Below are 19,809 nucleotides of genomic sequence, written 5' to 3' on the forward strand. Positions count from 1 at the left end.
TTATAAAATAAATTAATATATCATGAATTCTGTGCAATTAAACCTAAAAAAAATAAGAATACTAACCAACAGCACTACTTCGTATCATTTAATATGTTTTGTTTAATCAAAAGTTGAGTTTTAAAACAGTTTCTTGTCATAAATTTCTTTGGGGGGCCGCGAAAAAATGCGCCGTACACAAAGGGGGCCGCACGCAGAAAAAGTTTGAGAACCACTGTGCTAAGATATTTATTATCTGTTAATAAATCTTCTGTGTTTTATAGTCTCTGTAGTACACCAACACTTGTAAAGATTTACATTCAGTAAAGTGAACAGACATCTTTGCATTGACTGTCTGCTGAATCACAGACTGTTTTATTGTATGTGACGGTGACGGTATAGTTTTTTTTTGTGTGTGTGTGTGTGTGTGTGTGTGTGTGTGAACAGGCCTTAAATATATAGACTATGAAATACAACACAATATCCACTGAATCATTTATCAGGTGAAAGACATTACCGATCCTGATCTGAGCTACATTATTCTCAGTTTAGGGGAGCAGGGGGCCAATGGTAATACGGTAAAAATGAGATTTTAATGATTTCCTGTTTCTGACGACAATTTTCCCAAAATATTTAACGCAAGGTCAGATTTCTTTACATAAGAGTGCCGGGGAAATATCTGCCCAGGGCAAATCATATACCACTGATGACATTATGCTGCTCTTAATATGAGTTATATTACAGGTCATTCCAACAGAATCAATGTCATTGCTTGTTTATTTTTATTGCTGGTTTGATTGATGGGTTCATTATACTCGTGTAAGGTTAGTTTGGTCATAGGTCTCTGAGCTGAAATGAGGAAATGAACAGGTCTGAAATGAGACTTCGTTAAAATCCACAGCGCACTCGGACCTCATTAGAGTTAATGAGCCAATATCTATCATCCTCAACCAGCGTCTAGATGCATTACATAAAACATTCACTGATGTGTTGTGTAGAGATGATGGGAAGCCCTGTGGTTCTTCAGCTTGATATTAAGAGATGCTTGACATCACAACTGAATGACTTGCACAGGGGCGTAGCCAGCATCTTAAAGTAAGGGGGGATAGGGACATGTATGTGTATATAGTAAAGCAAAATATAGTAAACCGTCACATAGTCCTAGATCCAACAAAGTCTTCATACAGTGGTCTAGATGTTAAATTTATAAAAATGTAGACACTTTGACCTGACCATGTTTTGCTTAAGGACTTAAGTTCTTTTTTTAAGATACATTTGTTCTGCAAATAAAATGTGTGAAATGTTGAAAGTGTCTGAATACATTTAGGTTTGATTATGTGTATATGAAGAGTTTGGTTCCAAAACTCGATAAACACCATTTTTTAAACAATGAGTTACTGCCAAAATCAGTATTGTATCAGGTCAGTATTTAAATGTAAATTCTTAATTTTACGCAAAATATAATATCCGCCGTGTTATTCTGTCATCTTTTCTCCCTTTTTTCCCAAAACGCAATAAACACCACTTTTTCTTTTCTACAGAATGCAATAAATCCGCTCCACAAATTACAGTGCTTTTTGGATTTATTGTATTTTGTGGAAAAATAATTTGTTTTTATAATAAATCTTTGAAAATCAAGTTATGGATTTGAATTTTTTATGTTTTTATAAACTAAGGATGCTATGTGAAAGTTTGTAACAGAAAATACTGGTTTTCATCTTGTCACTTTCTTGGTATAGAAAACACGGTTTACCCAAATTTGTCAAAATGGATTTATTGTAATAGAAAGTAATAGTAATAGAAAATATATAATATAAAAATAATATAAACAATTATGAACAATTGTCCAGATAATTAATACGCATAAAAAACAAGCATATACAAATAATCTGTGCCTTTTATGTTTTTCTGGTTCATCTGTAGAAATGTTTTTTTTTTTTTTAATATTAGTGCATGCACTGAAAAAAAATTATTCATTGAATTTAATATTTTTTGTTTAAGGTCAATCAAAATTTAAGCTACATTTAAACAAAAAAGTTTAGTAAAGTAAAATAAAATATAAAACTTTTGTTTAAATGTAGCTTAAATAAATTGATTGCAACCACTTATCTTAAAAAAACGTATTAAATTCAATTAATATTTTTTTTCAGTGTGCATGGTCTTATGCTGTATAGCCTAAATTAGCTACAAAAGTTAAGTCAAAACAAATGAGGTTTTTTATTTGGCCATTGTTTTATTAACATACTTTCACTTTGTGACGAAGTGCACAGACCCAATAGGCTATTATGCGTTTAAATTAGTTACATATAATATGAATTTAGTGTTTGCGCGTGTCAAAAGCATTAAGATGCGGCTTTCCAGGCTTGCCCTTCAAGTGGGCGTACACTAGTTTTGTGACCTGAGGTCAAAGGTTTAAGGACATCATGCAAGTTACTTTGATACGTAGTAGCCTACATTTTTGCATAATATTTTCATAAAATATAAAAAACATATATTCCCAAATATAAGCTATAGGGAATTGCATGCAACATACATGCCCCAACCTGCACCGCAAACAGCACGTGAGTAAATCTGTTTGGTGTTTTCTTGTGCTTAAATGTTTAAATTGGCATGCCTAAAATATGTGAAATAGTCGTTTGTGATGACGCAATACTGACCTGATTGAGCAAGTGACAGTTCTGCGCGCACTGTTCCTGTTTTACTCTAAAACAGACACGCATGCATGAAAGATGCTTTGCTCACTTGTGATTGGGTTAAAGCTACTTCACTCAACAAACAAAAATACATGGGTGGGATTGGTGATGGCAAGTTAAAAAGTGCGGGGGTCCTGCATGTGCAGAATGTTTGTCATGAAGATTAATGAGGATCTCAGGATTAGAAATTACATGTTTCTAAAGCAAATCGATTTTTGTCATCTGGTATGAGCCAGACAAACAGATACATGTTGCCAATAGTTAGATAAGGATGAATTAGTTTTTGTTTGTCTCTAATCTACAGTATATGTGCTGTATATCATCATGTTGCCCTGCAGTAACTTCTGTTGCTCAGAAACGGCTGCCATGTGATCACGATAAACACAGACACAGATCACGCAGAGTGTGACCACACACACGCACACGTCGTCATTATCACGTGTATATATAGGGATATATAGTGTGTGTAAACAGATGACATCACCACAGATCTACATGGTTAAATGTACAGCTGATGATAATGACATCATGTTTAGACCTCCATCATGTATAAATGTGATATTGACAGGGCTGGATTTGTATATACTGTACATTGTAAACCCGGACTAGCTGAATTGACTAAAGGGGACATATCATGAAAATCTTGCTTTTTCCATAAGTGCTATAAATGGGTCTCCAGTGCTTCTATCAACATAGAAAATGTGAAAAAATATCAACCCAGTAACTTAGTTTTGGTAAACCATTCTCTGCAAGCATGTGAAAAAATTATTGAAATTTGACTCCCCTTATGATGTCAGAAGGGGATCTTATTATAATAATACTGCCCCATAATACAAAAAGTATTTTGAGCTAAAACTTTGCATATTTTATTTTAAATCTTATTTTACATCTTAAAAGTGTCTTGAAGCATGTCCCCTCTAAAAAATTTAGGAGAAAAGTTGGGTAATGTGCACTTACACTTGAGTAAATTTAACTTGACTAACATCTGAAGTTTGGTGGATGTTGCTTTAACCTCACATAATTTGTAATATCAGTGACTTTGTCCAGCGTCTCCACATAGTTAACTCTCAGTTCAAAGGTTTTCTTTTTTAATTTTTTCTTTCATTGATAATACAGAAGAGAGCACATGACCTCACCAGCTAAAAAAAATCACACCTTTAAACGAGTAAATACTCTCAATGTTTGATTGAAAAGATCTCTGCTGTCATGTGAGGTTGCTGGCAGCGATCAGGAGATATAAGACGGACTGTTTTATTTCCAGCTCTTAAAGAAACATCATCCTCTGAGCCGGTAATAAACCTGTCAAAAGAAAATACTTCATCCATTTACAGCCATCTGTAAAGGCCAAACCTGCGTTTGTACAGAGAGAAGATGAGATTTGAACTCATTTATTGTTGACTGAAGACTGAAGGACTCATAAAGAGTTCTGGATGTGCCGCTGGTGGCTTTGAACTTCACAGACTGCCGGACGCAGAAATGTTACTTTAATCTGGAAACTTTTCAACACTTCTTAAGACTTAGTTTAGTGCCTGTTAGCAAAGTAAAGACGTGCCAAGTCTCATCATTCACAATCGTAATTGCTCCAAAAATATCCAGCGTGCGTGGCCTCTTTGAAATGCAGTTTTTAGTTGTTCTTCATTTTTTTTCGATGCCGTGGCTCATTATTTACTCTCATTATAACACTGAATGTCATTTATCTACAAAGGAGAAATAAATCATAATCAGGTTAGACGGGAAGCTTTGCTTGCTTTCAAAGACTCAAAGAATTAAATATGAAACTGCAATTGAAATGTCAAAGCAAGTTTAAGCACTTTGATCTTTATTGCTCATTTTGCTTTACAATAAATATTGCATACCATTGGTATACATTTAAAAAACAATATGCATCATGTCAGAAACATTTCAAACAGCATGCATACTATATTCACATTTCACTGAGTGCCATCCAACCAAAAAAAACAATTAAATGTTTATTTCGTAAGTCATGCAAGAAATAGACCACAGCTACTATTATTAGATTAGTTTAAGTATAAGGTTAGCATTGTGTCTCATTCACACGTGTGTGTCTATGAGTCTTTGGTGTGGTTGCATAGAAACTAAAATCTCTTGTGGTCGGCTTCACTTCACCAAGAGCAGATCTGCGTTCTCCTGAAATAATCCTTCAGGTCCGCTGGCCCATATAGCGTGACAGTGGATAAACTGTGCTGGGAAATCACAGCTACCCTGGTGATTTAACTGCTGTCATTGGTTGAGTTAATAAGGACTAACCAGTCAGAGCTCTGGAATAATTGGGGTTGGTAGTTGATGGTTTCAGAGACACAGCTGTACAGTAGGTCAGAACAGGACCATAATTGTTCTCCGGGTCAGTAATGGATTTATTTTCAATAATGGTGGAATCCAAATCCCTGACGTGTGCTGTATTTTTCTCTGTCATACCTTGGACATGTCCACAGGACAATAACACATTTACTCTGGCTACTGGAAGTAAATCTTGGTCATCAGCATACAATATGTTTAGTTTTGGATGTTGGTGCTGGGATTTTTAACTAGCTTATTCAACAAATAAATAGTTTCATCAGCGTCACAAGCTAGGTTGTTCTGGAAAACATGATGTTGATTTAACGATACATCTTAGAATATGGTACCCTTTAAAAAGTACAGATATAATGTTTGTAATTTTAACGGGGAAAAAATTTAAAAATGATACAGTAAAGACCCGGTAATTGGCTAACTCTGAAAATCCTTGACATTTGCGGTTAAACACTGTAATAGATTTAACAAAATATTACATTTAATTTTACAGTCAAATAAAGAACATGAATTGTCAAAAATTTTAAGTGGTAATTGTACAATTGTACAAAACTTTACTTTAATAAAAAACAAAATGCCATCGTATTTGTTTTTACAGTTTTCACCTGAAAATTTGTTTACGTGTTTCCTGTATTTTTACGGTGGTTTTCTGGCAACCACAAGTGCCAGTTTTTTTTTTATGCTATGGTGAAAAATCTAAAAAACCTGGACATTAATTGTTAAAACTGTCATAGATTTAACAAAATATTACATTTATTTTTACAGTGAGTAAAGTGTATGAATTGTAAAATAAAGTGTATGAATGTATTTTAGTTATTGTGAAATGTACGAAACTTTGCTGTAATGAAAAACAAAATGCCACCATATTTTTTACAGTTTTTACCTGCAAAGTTTTTTACGTGTTTCCCGTATTTTTATGGTGTTTTTCTGGCAATCACAGCTGCCAGTTATTTTTTTTATGACACGGTAAAAACCCGGTAATTGTCTAACTCTGAAAATCCTTGACATTTGTGGTAAAAAACTGTAATAGATTTAACAAAATATTACATTTAATTTTACAGTCAAATAAAGTAAAGTGTATGAATTGTCACATATATTTTAGGTGGTAATTGTGAAATGTACAAAACCTGCAAAGTTGTTTACATGTTTCCTGTATTTTTACGGTGGTTTTCTGGCAACCACAGCTGCCAGTTTTGTTTACGGTAAAATCTTCAGTGATTAATAGGAAATCTTTAAGTACTGTAGAAAGGTCCACTTTTTGAAAAGGTACAGCCTCAGTGACACACTTTGAATTTTTTTTTGAAATTACAGTATTACTGGCAGCTGGTTGCCAGTAACTTACTGTAAATTTTACATGGCAACAGCTTGTTTAAAGTTAAATGAACATGAAACATTTTCAGCCTTTATTTTCTACAATAAGTTACTAGTAACCAGCTGCATAATTACAGCAATTATTTACATATGTATAGTAATGCTGAAACAAGTAATGAAAGTGATTTTGAACATGATGAGGGGTTTGATATATCTTCATATTTTTATATTAGATTTATATTTGAAGCTCTTTCAGTGAGTATTCAGAAGAGCCCATTGAGTCATTATGTATTTGAATATCAAATTCTCCTGTAGACACCAAATATCTAACCCAAACACTTTCCATGAGGTTTGTGTCAGTATCAGAATTTGATAAACAAAATTTTAAATTATCTATGGAAATGCTATGAAAAATCACAGATGTATGCAGCGTCTCATATGATGGAAATCTGTCGCTGTCAGATGAGGATAAAGAGAACCGACTGAACTCATCAGTTTATTATAAAGGCTTGTTTAAAGTTGTAAAATTCTCACAGTTTATGATCCTGATATTAGGAGCTTTCTTACTAAAACTCTAAGCTAAATCATGCGTATGAATATTTCACAATATTACATTTCCCTCATTATAAGAGGTGAATTTGGCAGGATAGTTTAAAGCGTGCACAACACCCACAATCCCATGCTGAATCTCAGGCCGTTATCGTGTACAATATCTGTTCTACTTACACGTAATGTCTTAAAATCCTGTCCAGGTGGGAAAACTACAAGGTTTTGGAAGCAGTCTTGTATGAAGGATTTTCACGGCAGGTGTCCAGAGGCTCTGTGTGTCTCTAATGGAGTTTAGGAGTGAGTTATGCTGACATAGCACTGATTTATCTCACTCAACATTTCTGTGAAACTCAAAAGTGTGAAAAACATCCTCTTTGTGCTGCCACCTGATACTTAGAAGCATTGAAATGTGGATCTTGTGCCGTGAGTTATCTGGCACAGCCCGGCATAAAGACAAGGAATGATCTGTAATTGGACACAAATATCTGCAGGCAAGAATACAATTCAGTTTACAGAATCCAACAGAAAGAGTACAGATGTGTGCTTCATGTGGCACTAATAGTTCCTAAACTGATGAGAGAGAGAGCGAGAGAGAGAGAGAGAGAGAGAGAGAGATAGAGAGGCTCAGCAATAACACAAATGGCTGGCTCCATGCCGGCACCAAAAAGAAAGCTGAATGCAAAATGTCCACTTACCAGAATCATTCAGTTATATTAAAGGGCACCTATTATTGCCTTTTTACAAGATTTAATACTAGTCTCAGGTGTGCCCAGAATGTGTCTGTGAAGTTTCAGCTCAAAATACCTCACAGATCATTTATTATATCATGTCCAAAATGACCCTATTTCGGTGGGAGCAAAATGAGCTGTTTTAATGTCTGTACCTTTAAATGCAAATGAGGCACAGCTCCTCACTTCCTTGACCAACAGACAGTGAGCGCTTTTAGGCTTTGTCCACACGAAGCCGGTGCATTTCCTATCCGATAATTTTTTCCTTGTTCTAAAAAAATAATCCGTAAACATGAAACCACTGAAACCGACTGAAAGCGGTGTAGTATATATGCCGGACCAGTATGGGGCGCTGTAATTCTGCCACCGATATACACTATACACGGAGAAGAAGACTTTGAGCATGCGCATAACCAACGTATGGTGTTGTCCATTATCGCCTGTTGCTCACCACAATTGAATAGAAGCAATAGATTTTGCTGTAATAAAGCTAGTAGGCTTTAGTAGCTTCTGTAGCACGAACGCAATCACGTAGTCCGCCGTTATTTTTGTTGCTGTTACGTGTGACGCTTCCGACACGTGATGTGATGACGTTTTTGCTTCACAAAATATACGGATTGGCTGTACAGACGAAACCGCAAGGGTGTCGATTTCAGATTGATCTACTTTAGGACCCGGTTTCAAAAAATAGCGGTTTCAGTCTCCCAAAACGCCGGATCCGTGTGATGAAACGCCAATATGATAAAAAATGTATACGTATACAGTGATACACGTCTCCGTGTGGACAGCCCCTTAGTTTAAAGAGATTTGATTAACTAACTTTGACGAGTTATTTCATAAATTAGAAAAAAACTTTTGCATAAAAACGTGTTTCTGAAAAATGTTGATGTTAATCTGCAATATCGCTCTTACACAATTAATGAAACTGAAGCCAAAACGTTATTTATTAATTTTAAACTTTATGTATGTTTTGATAACCTGATCTCTAACAAAATTCCTTCACAAAAAACATTTAACATTTAAGAGTTTATAAGCAGAGAAAAAATATAGATAGGATGAAACCCCATTTTTTTTTTGTTTGTTTGTTTGAAAGCAGAGGGTCTGTTCTTTCATTTGATATATCTGTATGTTTATACATTTTTAAAGAAAAATTTTGAAAATCACAAAAAATGCTGGCGGGCAACTTTTCCAAAAATGGTGGTGTAGAATGAGTTAACACAGTCTAAGAAAATAGTCTCTCACTTTTGAGATATTGTGGCCAGTGTACAACTTGCTGAGGGTGGTAATGATGGTATTGCAGGACTGTAAGTGGGCGGGGCTTTATCAAAGTGACCTCACATTGATAGGAGAATTGCTTTGGTTTAATGAGGATTAAAAAACAAAGAGTGTGTTTTTTTTTATCGTAGACTGGTTGTGTTCACACACTGCCAACACACATTATGTCCACACACCTTGTAAAAGTGGATTTTGCATGATAGGTGCCCTTTAATATTCTTCTGTGTGGGTACAGTACTTTAGGTAATTCTTTGCTTTTTTATTCTAAAGATAATAAAGTTGCCTGAAAATAGATGCAGATGTTAACATTAGTTCATGCATTACCTAAAAACACTGCATTTATGATATAATAATATATTATATTATTGATATTTTCAGCTCTTACTAATACAAAAGTTGTAACTGGTAGCATTAGTTAATGCACAATGAACTAACATGAAAATTTTTTTTGGCATTAACTAACATTAACAAAGACTCTAAAATGCTTAAAGGAGCATTTCACCCATAGAAACATTGAATCTTTATATTTGTAGTCGAAATGTAACATACGTTTTGAATTTGGTGCCTACTTGACCGAGAAAAGAGGTGTTTGTAGTCTCACTCCCTCAACAAAGATATAGCACTTCCGTCTTTCAATGATGCAAAATGATGATTTTACATCATTGAAAAAATGAAGTCCAACACTGAAATCTGTATTTCTCCTGTCTCAGCGGCAACTGAGGAAATGATGCACGAGCATTCAAAAACATGACTGGGGTTCTAACTATACAAAGCTTAATGCAAATGGGTGAAGTGTCCCTTTAAAGAAAAATTATATTGTTAGTTGTTATAATGTTAGCTAATGCATTTACTAATACAACCTTATTGTAAAGTGTTACCACAAAAATGGATCTGTATATGTCCTATATATTCTGTACTTTACTTCATTTTTGTAAAACATCTTTGTAATATCAGCATAATACAAATGTATACAAATAAACCATCATGCACGTGTGTTTGGTAACATGCTACTGTTTTTCAACATATTTATACTTCTACCTTTAGCTGTTACTGAACACTTAGTTTATTTATTTTGTTTACTTGCAGTTGCTTTGTAAAGTTTAGTAAAGTTGCTGCAGGTGTATCACAAGAAATCATGTCACATTCTGTACTTGATACTTTTAAGTGTTAATGTAAGCAACACTTTATTGATGTTCACCTGGACAGACAGACAGACAGACCAGATCAATCACATGCTTGATACTTTAGCATTTTAAATTAACAAATAGAAATAAAGTATTGACTCTGTTGAGGTCCAATAATATAAAGGACAAAGATGAAAGTTCAGTAATGTAGAAGGCAGAATGTGAAGGTTACGCTGGTTTGAGATGGAACGAGAGCTCAATTAGGTCTATAGGGAATCAGTTCAGCGCTCGTGGGCTTGTTGTACATTTCTCTGTCTCACATTTTTATGAACTAACGAGAAAGTCCTGACCAGTCCATGTCTAAAAGATTTAAGCCTTCAATTCATTTCTAATAAAAGTGCTTCCAGTAGAGTTTCACAGAGGATGGTATCTGAAATATTTAAGAATTTTTTATTAACATTATTGATGATTTTAAAACTTTCACATCTCCTGTATAGTAGATTCTGAACATTAAACAAGTAAAATAAAGGTCCCATATGACCTTGCTAAAAAGCACATTTTGTGTATTTGGTGTAATGAAAAGTGCACGGTGTAAAGTAAAAAAAAACTTTCTACAAAGCGCCTTGTTCTAAATAAAAGCACGGTGTGCTTCGATTGGCCAGCTATGCAGTGCGTTGTAATTGGCTGAGTACCTCAAGCGCGTAAACGTAAATGTGACAATCCTTATCATATTTGGAAGATGAGCTCCCAAAGCAATAGTGAAAGACAGGGTTGCCAGATCCTTCCATCTCTAACCAGCAGAAAAAAATCAACCCGCAGAAACAGTTCAATTCAGAACTTAGCCGAAAGGCTGTGGACCTGGCAACGCTGGTGAAAGAGACAATATTGTCTTTACTATATCAAAATGAGCCCGAATCTAATGACCAAGAACGATCAACTTTGACAGCGCAGCTTGAGCAAAACATAACAGATCGGTAATGTAATGATACTATAACATAAAACCATGTCTGCATTCATGATCGTAGAAACGACAAACAACAAGAGCTACTCAGCACTGCACAAAACTCACGTTTGAATTTTCAGTATCCACGGCGTGGCGGAGGCAACAATACTACAACGCGAATGAAAGTTACACCCTCTATCTTTGTGTATACATTAGGGCGTTGTGATGCAAATGTTCCCGGCAGTATGACGTCCAACTGTGTGTGTCTTTAAACGAGATGTTTTAGGAAGGTGTGGATGAGGCTTAACTTTGGGTTTGAGACTTTAATATTTGTAACTTTACAGATCTTCTAACACTCTGAAGACAAAGGAAACATGAAATCGGAACATATGACTCATTTAAGCAGGTATTTTAACATCCGATTACACACAACAGCTTTAAATTATTTACAGTACGTCAGGACATCCTAAGAAAGAAGATAAGAGAAGTCGTCGTGGTTTATCAGTGTAATTGCATCTCTTGGAAGCTTAAGCAGGGTTGCAGGTTTGTGACGGGTCTGGCCGTGTGCTCAGGTGCATTCAATGTGTAATCCTGCTTTGTGCTTTCTAATCTTCTGCTAATAGTGTCTGTGACATGAGACGCTTATTGAATCTTACGTGTCACAGAAACCAACATCACATAAAGACAAACTTACACATATCCTATACAAATACAAGTGCACCACACTAACACACAACTATTTTATCTGTATGGCAGAATTCCTTTCATAATGGAAATAAAAAGTGTCTTTTATCCAAAGCATCTTACAATGCATTTAAGCTATATCACTTTGTGTAAACCTTGACCTTTGCACTGCTAATGCAACACATTGAGCTCATGAACACAATAGTAGTTTTAATATCCAGGGTTGGAAAAGCAAAGATCACCGATCATCATGTCCAAGTATTTTAATCATGGTCCTATGGTAATACAATGCATGATACTGTGCTTTAATTTCTCTGATGTCAGGTCAGGTGATACATATAGTGTCCTAAAACAGACTTGACTACCCTGACGTCATTAGGTGTGATGTTGAAAGCTCAGTTAGTTTAGGTTTATCTGTTAATTACATTATCATCAGTAACCAGCAGCACATAAAACACAAACCATTTATTACTTACATTATTATTCAGTTTATTATTCAGAGCTTTGCGTTTACCGAGCAGATGTGTTTAATATCTGAAGCTCTTCTGCCCTCTAGTGTTTAATATGAACCGCTCATCATCTGATCAAAATCATATTTAGAAATATTAAAAAGGTAAAAGTGTTGCTCTGTGATGCTGATAGGTTAAAGTGTGAATAACACAGGATTATTTTAACTCAGGATTAAAAAAACAAGACGGTTTAAATAAATTAAAAGTTCACATAACATTATTTTCTCACATTATATATTGTATATGAAACACATCTCTGTTTCTTCTGTTAAAGGAATATTCCATTTTCTTAAAAGAAAAATCCAGATAATTTACTCACCACCATGTCATCCAAAATGTTGATGTCTTTCTTTGTTCACTCGAGAAGAAATGATGTTTTTTGAGGAAAACATTGCAGGATTTTTCTCATTTTAATGGACTTTAATAGACACCAACACTTAACACTTAACTCAACACATAACAGTTTTTTTCAACGGAGTTTCAAAGGACTATAAACGATCCCAAACGAGGCACAAGGGTCTTGTCTAGCGAAATGGTTGTCATTTTTGACAAGAAAAATAAAAAAGATATACTTTTAAACCACAACTTCTCATCTAGATCCGGTCCAGCGCGACCTAACGTAAATGCGTAGTGATGTAGGGAGGTCACGTGTTACATACATAAAACGCACATTTGCGGACCATTGTAAACAATAAACTGGCACAAAGACATTAATTAGTATCATTCCACATACAACAATGTAGGAACGGTCCTCTTTCAACACACTTGTAAACACTGGGGCAGAGTTTCGCGTTCGTCCTCTGTGACCTCTTGACGTCATGACGTATTGCGTGGGGTCACGCTGGCGCATCACGACCAGATCTTGATGAGAAGTTGTGCTTTAAAAGTGTATATTTGTTATTTTTCTTGTCAAAAATGACAATGGTTTTGCTAGATAAGACCCTTGTGCCTCGTTTGGGATTGTTTATAGTCCTTTGAAACTCCGTTGAAGAAGACTGTTACGTGTTGAGTTGAGTGTTGGTTGTTGGTGTCTATTGAAGTCCATTAAAATGAGAAAAATCCTGCAATGTTTTCCTCAATAAACATAATTTCTTCTCGACTGAACAAAGAAAGACATCAACATTTTGGATGACATGGTGGTGAGTAAATTATCTGGATTTTTCTTTTAAGAAAATTGATTATTCCTTTAAGTTTCTTCTCTGTGTTTCACTGATGATTCATCTCACCTCAGATAAAAGTCTTGCTGTTGTGAATCATCTTTCTTTCCTCGAGAAATGCGAATGCAGCAGAAATGTTGTTTAAACATCACATAACTCACAGTGATGATGAAGACGCTGATGAATGTAGTTTATGATGTGAGAGTTCAGGACATGAGGATGATTTTCTGGCTGTATATCAAAGAAAACAGTGCAGTTCATTGTTAAAACTATTATTAAAAGAATATTAATGTATATACTACATGATTTTACATAGAGTAGGCTGGAAGAGAGTTTAGTATTTGTCTTTCTACTGAATCAAGTTAATGCTTATATAATATGACCTAGATTAGCCTTTCTTTTTCTTGTTTTTACAAAAATCCAACAGCATGTTTTTATTCCTGAAGTGATCTTTATGATTATTATATTCACTGTGAGCATTTGAAAACGAAATGTGCATTGCACTTCACACCTACCAACATCGTGTGCAATGTAAAATGAGTTCATGTTCGCGTCTTTCTCATATTTCAAAATTGCTGTCTTAGTCAGTTATTTGAGATGTCTTAAATGAATGTAAACTGCATTCTTATGTCAAATATCAGTGCTAGTAATTACAGTTAATTATAAATAACAAAAGAATGAAAAAAATAACAAACAAAAAGATGAATTTACTATTAAATAAATTACATTTTTGCCAAAAATCCTTTCTGTTGAGCTTTGCTATTTGAAGTAAGTTTAAAGTTTAGATTTTCTGAACAACTTTTTTTGAAAGTTACTACTTTTAACATGAGATATTTCGCTTCATTAAGAGACAGTAGATCAGATGTGATGTGAGAAATAAAAAAGTTTTAAATCCATGCTTACATTTTGTTTACATCTGTGCTGGTAATGCATGCAGGAAAATGTACAGTATCTAATGTGGGTAATGTGAAGTAATCAGCAAATAATGAGATTGATTTAATTTATGGGTTACACATCGTTTTCTTTAATTGCCTATGGACCTCCTAAAGAACCCCTGGTCACCCTATTTATACAATTATAGATCTTATTATTATAAATGATAAATCTTCTTGACTTGAGATACATTTCGGCACTAAATCTGAATATATTTACTTTCTAGAATTGATTTACTGTATATTCACTGGCATTTTGGTGAAGGCTATCATGAGATCTATTATTTACAATCAGTAAATTATTAAAATTTACCATATGAGAGAAGTTGATGTCTTATTTTATACAGAAATTTGCATGTCTCATACACTGAAATACATTATACTGGCTTAAAATTGAGAAATGTAATTGGTCAGTTTGAGTCTTACACACATGAGTCCAGCAGGTGGCGCTGTGTCCTCTCACATATCAACTACTGTACATTTTATGCATGCAGAAAAAATATTGTTTTGTCATGTAAGAGTTCCCTCGATCCTCAGGGAAAACACTCGCTAATAAAATGTATAGCTTATAATTCACTGTGGATAAAATCTTCTGCCAAATGCATAAATGTAAACGTTTGTCTGTTTAATATGATTCAGTTGTTAAAGCTCAGGTCACATCAAGTCATCACGACACACAATCCATTCACATTATTCTGTAAGAAGATCTGTAGGATTATCTGTGTATGGAGATCAGCTCTATAAAATCAGATGTTAAAATGTTGTACAGTATGTAGCTTACACTGTAAAAAGTAATACCTAGATCTAACTTATAAAAAGTGAGGCAAGTGACTGCATGGGAAGTTTTAGGTTGAGTCAACTTTCAACCTTTTTTAAGTATATTGAACACACTAACATTACTTAATATGAATGCAATAAAATTGAGTTGAGTTAACTAATTGTGCTAGTATTACTCAGTTAGATAAACCTTCTTTTCTTGGTACAGGTAGCGTATTTATGGTTAGTTGTTGTTTTTTATGCCGTCAGATGAGGGCTAGAAACGTTTATTCAAACAACACACCCACTCAGTTTCGTTTTGGGCAGCTGTAAAGCGCGACATACTTCAGTATGCAGTCTATGCACAAGCACCAGTCTTCTGAACAATGGTAACTACAAAACTCAAAGAAGAAACAGAAACTCTTCCAAATATCGAAGATAAATGAACATTAAACACTAACAAGTCTTTCTTTTTAGTTAAAAACAAAACAAAAAAAGTTTCAATTCAATTTTCACTCTCCAAATGCAGTCCCATGCAAAGCATGCTGGGAACTGCAAGTCCACTGCCTAGTTAGTTGTGTTTACTCATATAATTCATGTAGTTTTAACACAAAATTAATAAGTTAATTTCTTTTTTACAAATTTAAATCGATTAAAGATAATAAAATTAAGTTGAATTTACTCAATAATGTGTTCATTTAGAATTAATCAATTTATTCCAATTTTTATTTTATTTTAACTCATATTTTGATTAAAAAAACAAGAATTACATTTTTTTTAATACAGTTTACTCAATTTATTTTTTTTAAATCTACTAAGGCACAGAAACACTTTTTACAGTGTAAACCCTCACAGCATTTTAATGTTTTAAAGGTTGTCTGATATGATTCTGGGGGGACAGGACACAGCAACCCTTACTGTTTATCTTTTATCATTTTTTCCTATACTTTATTGTTATTTTTATATTTATTACTATTGTTCATGGCATTCTAGTGTGGACAGCAAAGAGAGAATTTCTTTTTGCATATGACAATAAACGCTTTGAAACGTAAATCTTGACAGCAATTTGGGTCTCAGTGCACTTTATTGTACTTATATAACTTGTTGTAAACTTGCCAAAACAGACATATATACAGACTGTGTGTGTGTATTTGATGTGGATTGGTCTTTTAAAGTGGACGGAAGCGTAATGAATTAAAGTCAAATCCGTTCTCATGGGCATTTTTAATCTGTATGTGTGTGTGTGCATGTGTATAGATAAAAACGCTAGCACAGGGATTATGTCTTTTTTCAGGACACTGTCAGCATATCAGCGGAGACTTATACAGTATAGTTATTCTGCATGTATTGTTACTCTTTTAAAAGTTTTTTATATGAAAGCATATCTAAAATAATATATTTGAAAATATGCATGAATATGTATGTGTTAATTTCTGTGTTTGAATATTCAGTAAGGTATCAGTGAGGACTTTGACATGATTGAATGGTTGTTGGTTTATTGGTTTCTGATGTCAGCTAATAAAGAGCCTGAAGAAGTTATTGAAGTTGTATGATCTATATACATTAGATGTCTGTGTCTTTATACATGAACACAACACTGGTGGACAGATGGTGTTAGTGGACCTGTAATCCATGTGTAGTTTTCCTGCTTCAAACACAGCTGGGATTATAGTGGGCCAATCTGCAGTCAGTACATCTCATCTCTCTCTCTCTCTATTCATTGATGTAAGTGTTATTTTTCCTCTTTTGTTCTTCTCTCATCTGAAGGTAAGCGTGTGTGATATTGTCCAGGATTCAAACGTCAAGGCATCTCAGACAGTAGAAATCAAACCGCTATATGAAGTCAGAATTTGTCTTTTCGGGAAACAAAACTGTTATGAATGTGTTTTGATGTGTTGTGTATTTTGTCGTTTGTTTTGATGAGTTGATCAGATTAAGAACATTTGGTGATTATGATTTTGAATATGGTTGAAAGTTTATCTTGAGTAATAATATAAACACAGCTCTGCTTCATGTGAGATGTTTTTGTATACCATGTAGCTACACAATACACACACACACAACAGCAGTTTAACTTTGCTAGTAGATGATAGTTGTTCATTTAACTACTGTAGTTCATCTAATAGTGCTCATAAATCATAATTTGCGGTGATAAACCTCTTGTCTCTTGTCTTTTGCAGGCGTGTGTTTCTTGTGTTTGGTGGACGTGGTGCCGGTAAAGAATGAAGATGGTGTCGTGATCATGTTTATACTGAATTTCGAGGTCATGCCGGACGACAAACTCAATGATGCACAGGATCTCAATCACAAGCTGCCTCTACTGTGGCGCCATACAAGTATTAGACAGTTTTTTACATTATACTGTACTACTTCAAATTGACATTGCAAATGAAAAAACAGCCAATGGAAATGCGTCAATTTCATATATTGCAAGTTTTTACGCTCGCATGAGGTGGTTTTTTATGCAATTCGGAAAAGGTGTATTTGGCAAAACTTAATACACCTTTCCAGGTTACCTGGTAAGTTATATTATAATTATTTGAAGATGACGCAGTATGTACTAAAACCTCCCAGAAACCCCTCATACTATGTTTCTGCTCCCATAACAGACTTTCCTTGCCAAAATGTTTGGATAACACTTTACATCTCTTTTGATATAAAATAATCTACTATTACCTCCAAGAAACACCTATATAGTTTAAGGCTCTTTTTTGGCATTAATGTTTGGATACAACTTACATCTCCTAGTTAAAAATACTAATGTCGTGTGCTGTGATATTAGTAAAACTTTCAACATCAGTCAATATTTTAAATGACTTACCATAAGAAAAAAAACTACGTTTTAGTTGCATATTATTGGTTAATGGAAATGCCATCATTTTGCAAAAGTCTTTTGTCGACATTTAGAAAATAACAATAAAGTTTTGCACAAATCTGCAATGGAAACGCAGCTAGTGTTAAAGGAATAGTATGTAGGATTGTGGCCAAAACTGGTACTGCAATCACACAACTGGTGGCCAATACACAACATGACAACAGAAACATTGGTTGAGGGCTGCAAGTCCAATAAATGACAATATCTTGGCCGGACCTGTTGTCAGTGATATAAGTATTTGAAATGAAAATGATTTCTTAATGTCTAGTGACATATCAAGGCCATTTTATGACTAATTGATATACATTTCTTACATACTGTTCCTTTAACTTAAAACTGATCATTCATTAAAACATCAAAACCAGGACATGCAGATTTAAAACACAAAACACAACAGATTTTAGAGTCATTGTAACTCATATGAGACCCTGGACCACAAAACATGTCATAAGGGTCAATGCTTTTGAAATTGAGATTTATACATCATCTGAAAGCAGAATAAATGATGTTTTCATTGATGTATGGTTTGTTAGGGTAAGACAATATTTGGCCGAGTTACAACTTTTAATTGCCTTAGCATAAATTTCTTAGCAACTGCATCCACTCACATAAATAAAGTTTTGATATATTTATGGTAGGACATTTACAAAATATCTTCATGAAACATGATCTTAACTTAATGGGGCGGTTTCCCGGACAGGGATTATACTAGTCCTAAATAAATGTAAGAGCTGTCCAAACTGAAAAAAATGCACTGACATATCTTAAAATATATAACTGCCCTTTGTTTTGCCCCAAAATGCACACCAATAATGTTTTTAGTAAGGTATGTTTGTCAAAACTAGTTATATTTACTATTTAAACTAAAAAATATAATATAATCCCTGTCCGGAAAACCACCCCAATATCCTTAAAAAATCAAAATTTTGACCCATACAGTGTTTTGTTGGCTATTGCTAGAAATATACTCGTGCGACTTGAGGTTTTGTGGTCCAGGGTCACATCTGTCATGTAAATAACTCAGTAAATCCTAAAAGCTATGAAGATACAGAACAACAACATTTATATTTATAACATAAATATTTGACAGCTGCTTTTATCCAAAGCGACTTAGTGCATTATAAGCAGTAAAGGTGTAACTAGTTACTAAGTAATTAGTTAATGTAATTTAGTACAGGATTTCTCTTTTTTTCCAGTAATTCTTCTGATGTTATTGAAGTAAATCCTGTGTATGGACTGTAGATCAATGATATATAACACAATAGTGGATTTAACATCAACATTTAAAGTCTAAGGTTAAAAATGTATGTTTTTTATGTATCCTTCTCACTTTAAATACTTTGGTGAGTTAATAAGAGTAATATTATACCACGGGTCTGTTGAATGCTGCATTCTGATTGGCTGAGAAATGTTCTATGGGTGTTGATTATTTTTCTGTAAACCGCACACCTATCTTTTCAAATGTCTTAAAAATAGGCACCAGAGCAATTTTTGTGGTAACCGTGGTATAAGCGGAATAATTGACTCCGGTCCTTTGACTTATTTGAAAATAGTGCGCACCTGCGGTGTAACGGCACTCCGCTTCGCGTCGTGCCGCATTACCACCTTGGTGTGCATTATTTTCTTATAGTTCGGTGGCCCGTCGTCAATTATTCCTTACGTAACACTCATGTGTAGTTAATAATTCTCACTATTAACTGGTTGGTTATTAGCATTAATATTACGGAGATATTGGCTGTTTATTAATACTTATAAAGCACATATTAATGCCTGTTTATGCAAAACCTTATTCTAAATCCTTAATCCTACCAATACTTAAACTTAACAACTACTTTACTAAGTATTAATAAGCAGTAATTAGGAGTATATTGAGGCAAAAGTAGTTATCTGTTAATAGTGAGAATTGGACCTTAAAAAGTGTGACCAGAATAATTGATAAAAGTTCATATTATTTATTTTAGCCGTCTCTTATTTGTCTCATTTA

General features: G+C 34.2%; 1 protein-coding gene across 1 annotated transcript in view; it reads left to right on the plus strand.

Annotated features, from left to right (window-relative positions):
- The window catches only part of kcnh2b (potassium voltage-gated channel, subfamily H (eag-related), member 2b), a 187,717-nt gene that overhangs the window by 84,882 nt on the left and 83,026 nt on the right, over positions 1–19,809 (plus strand). Inside the window, exon 3 of the mRNA XM_055183131.2 lies at positions 17,131–17,286. Within this exon, the coding sequence (XP_055039106.2) occupies positions 17,131–17,286 (156 nt within the window). The remainder of the gene's footprint in view (positions 1–17,130; positions 17,287–19,809) is intronic.

The sequence above is a fragment of the Misgurnus anguillicaudatus genome, chromosome 25, assembly GCF_027580225.2.
Source record: "Misgurnus anguillicaudatus chromosome 25, ASM2758022v2, whole genome shotgun sequence".
Lineage (NCBI taxonomy): Eukaryota > Metazoa > Chordata > Actinopteri > Cypriniformes > Cobitidae > Misgurnus > Misgurnus anguillicaudatus.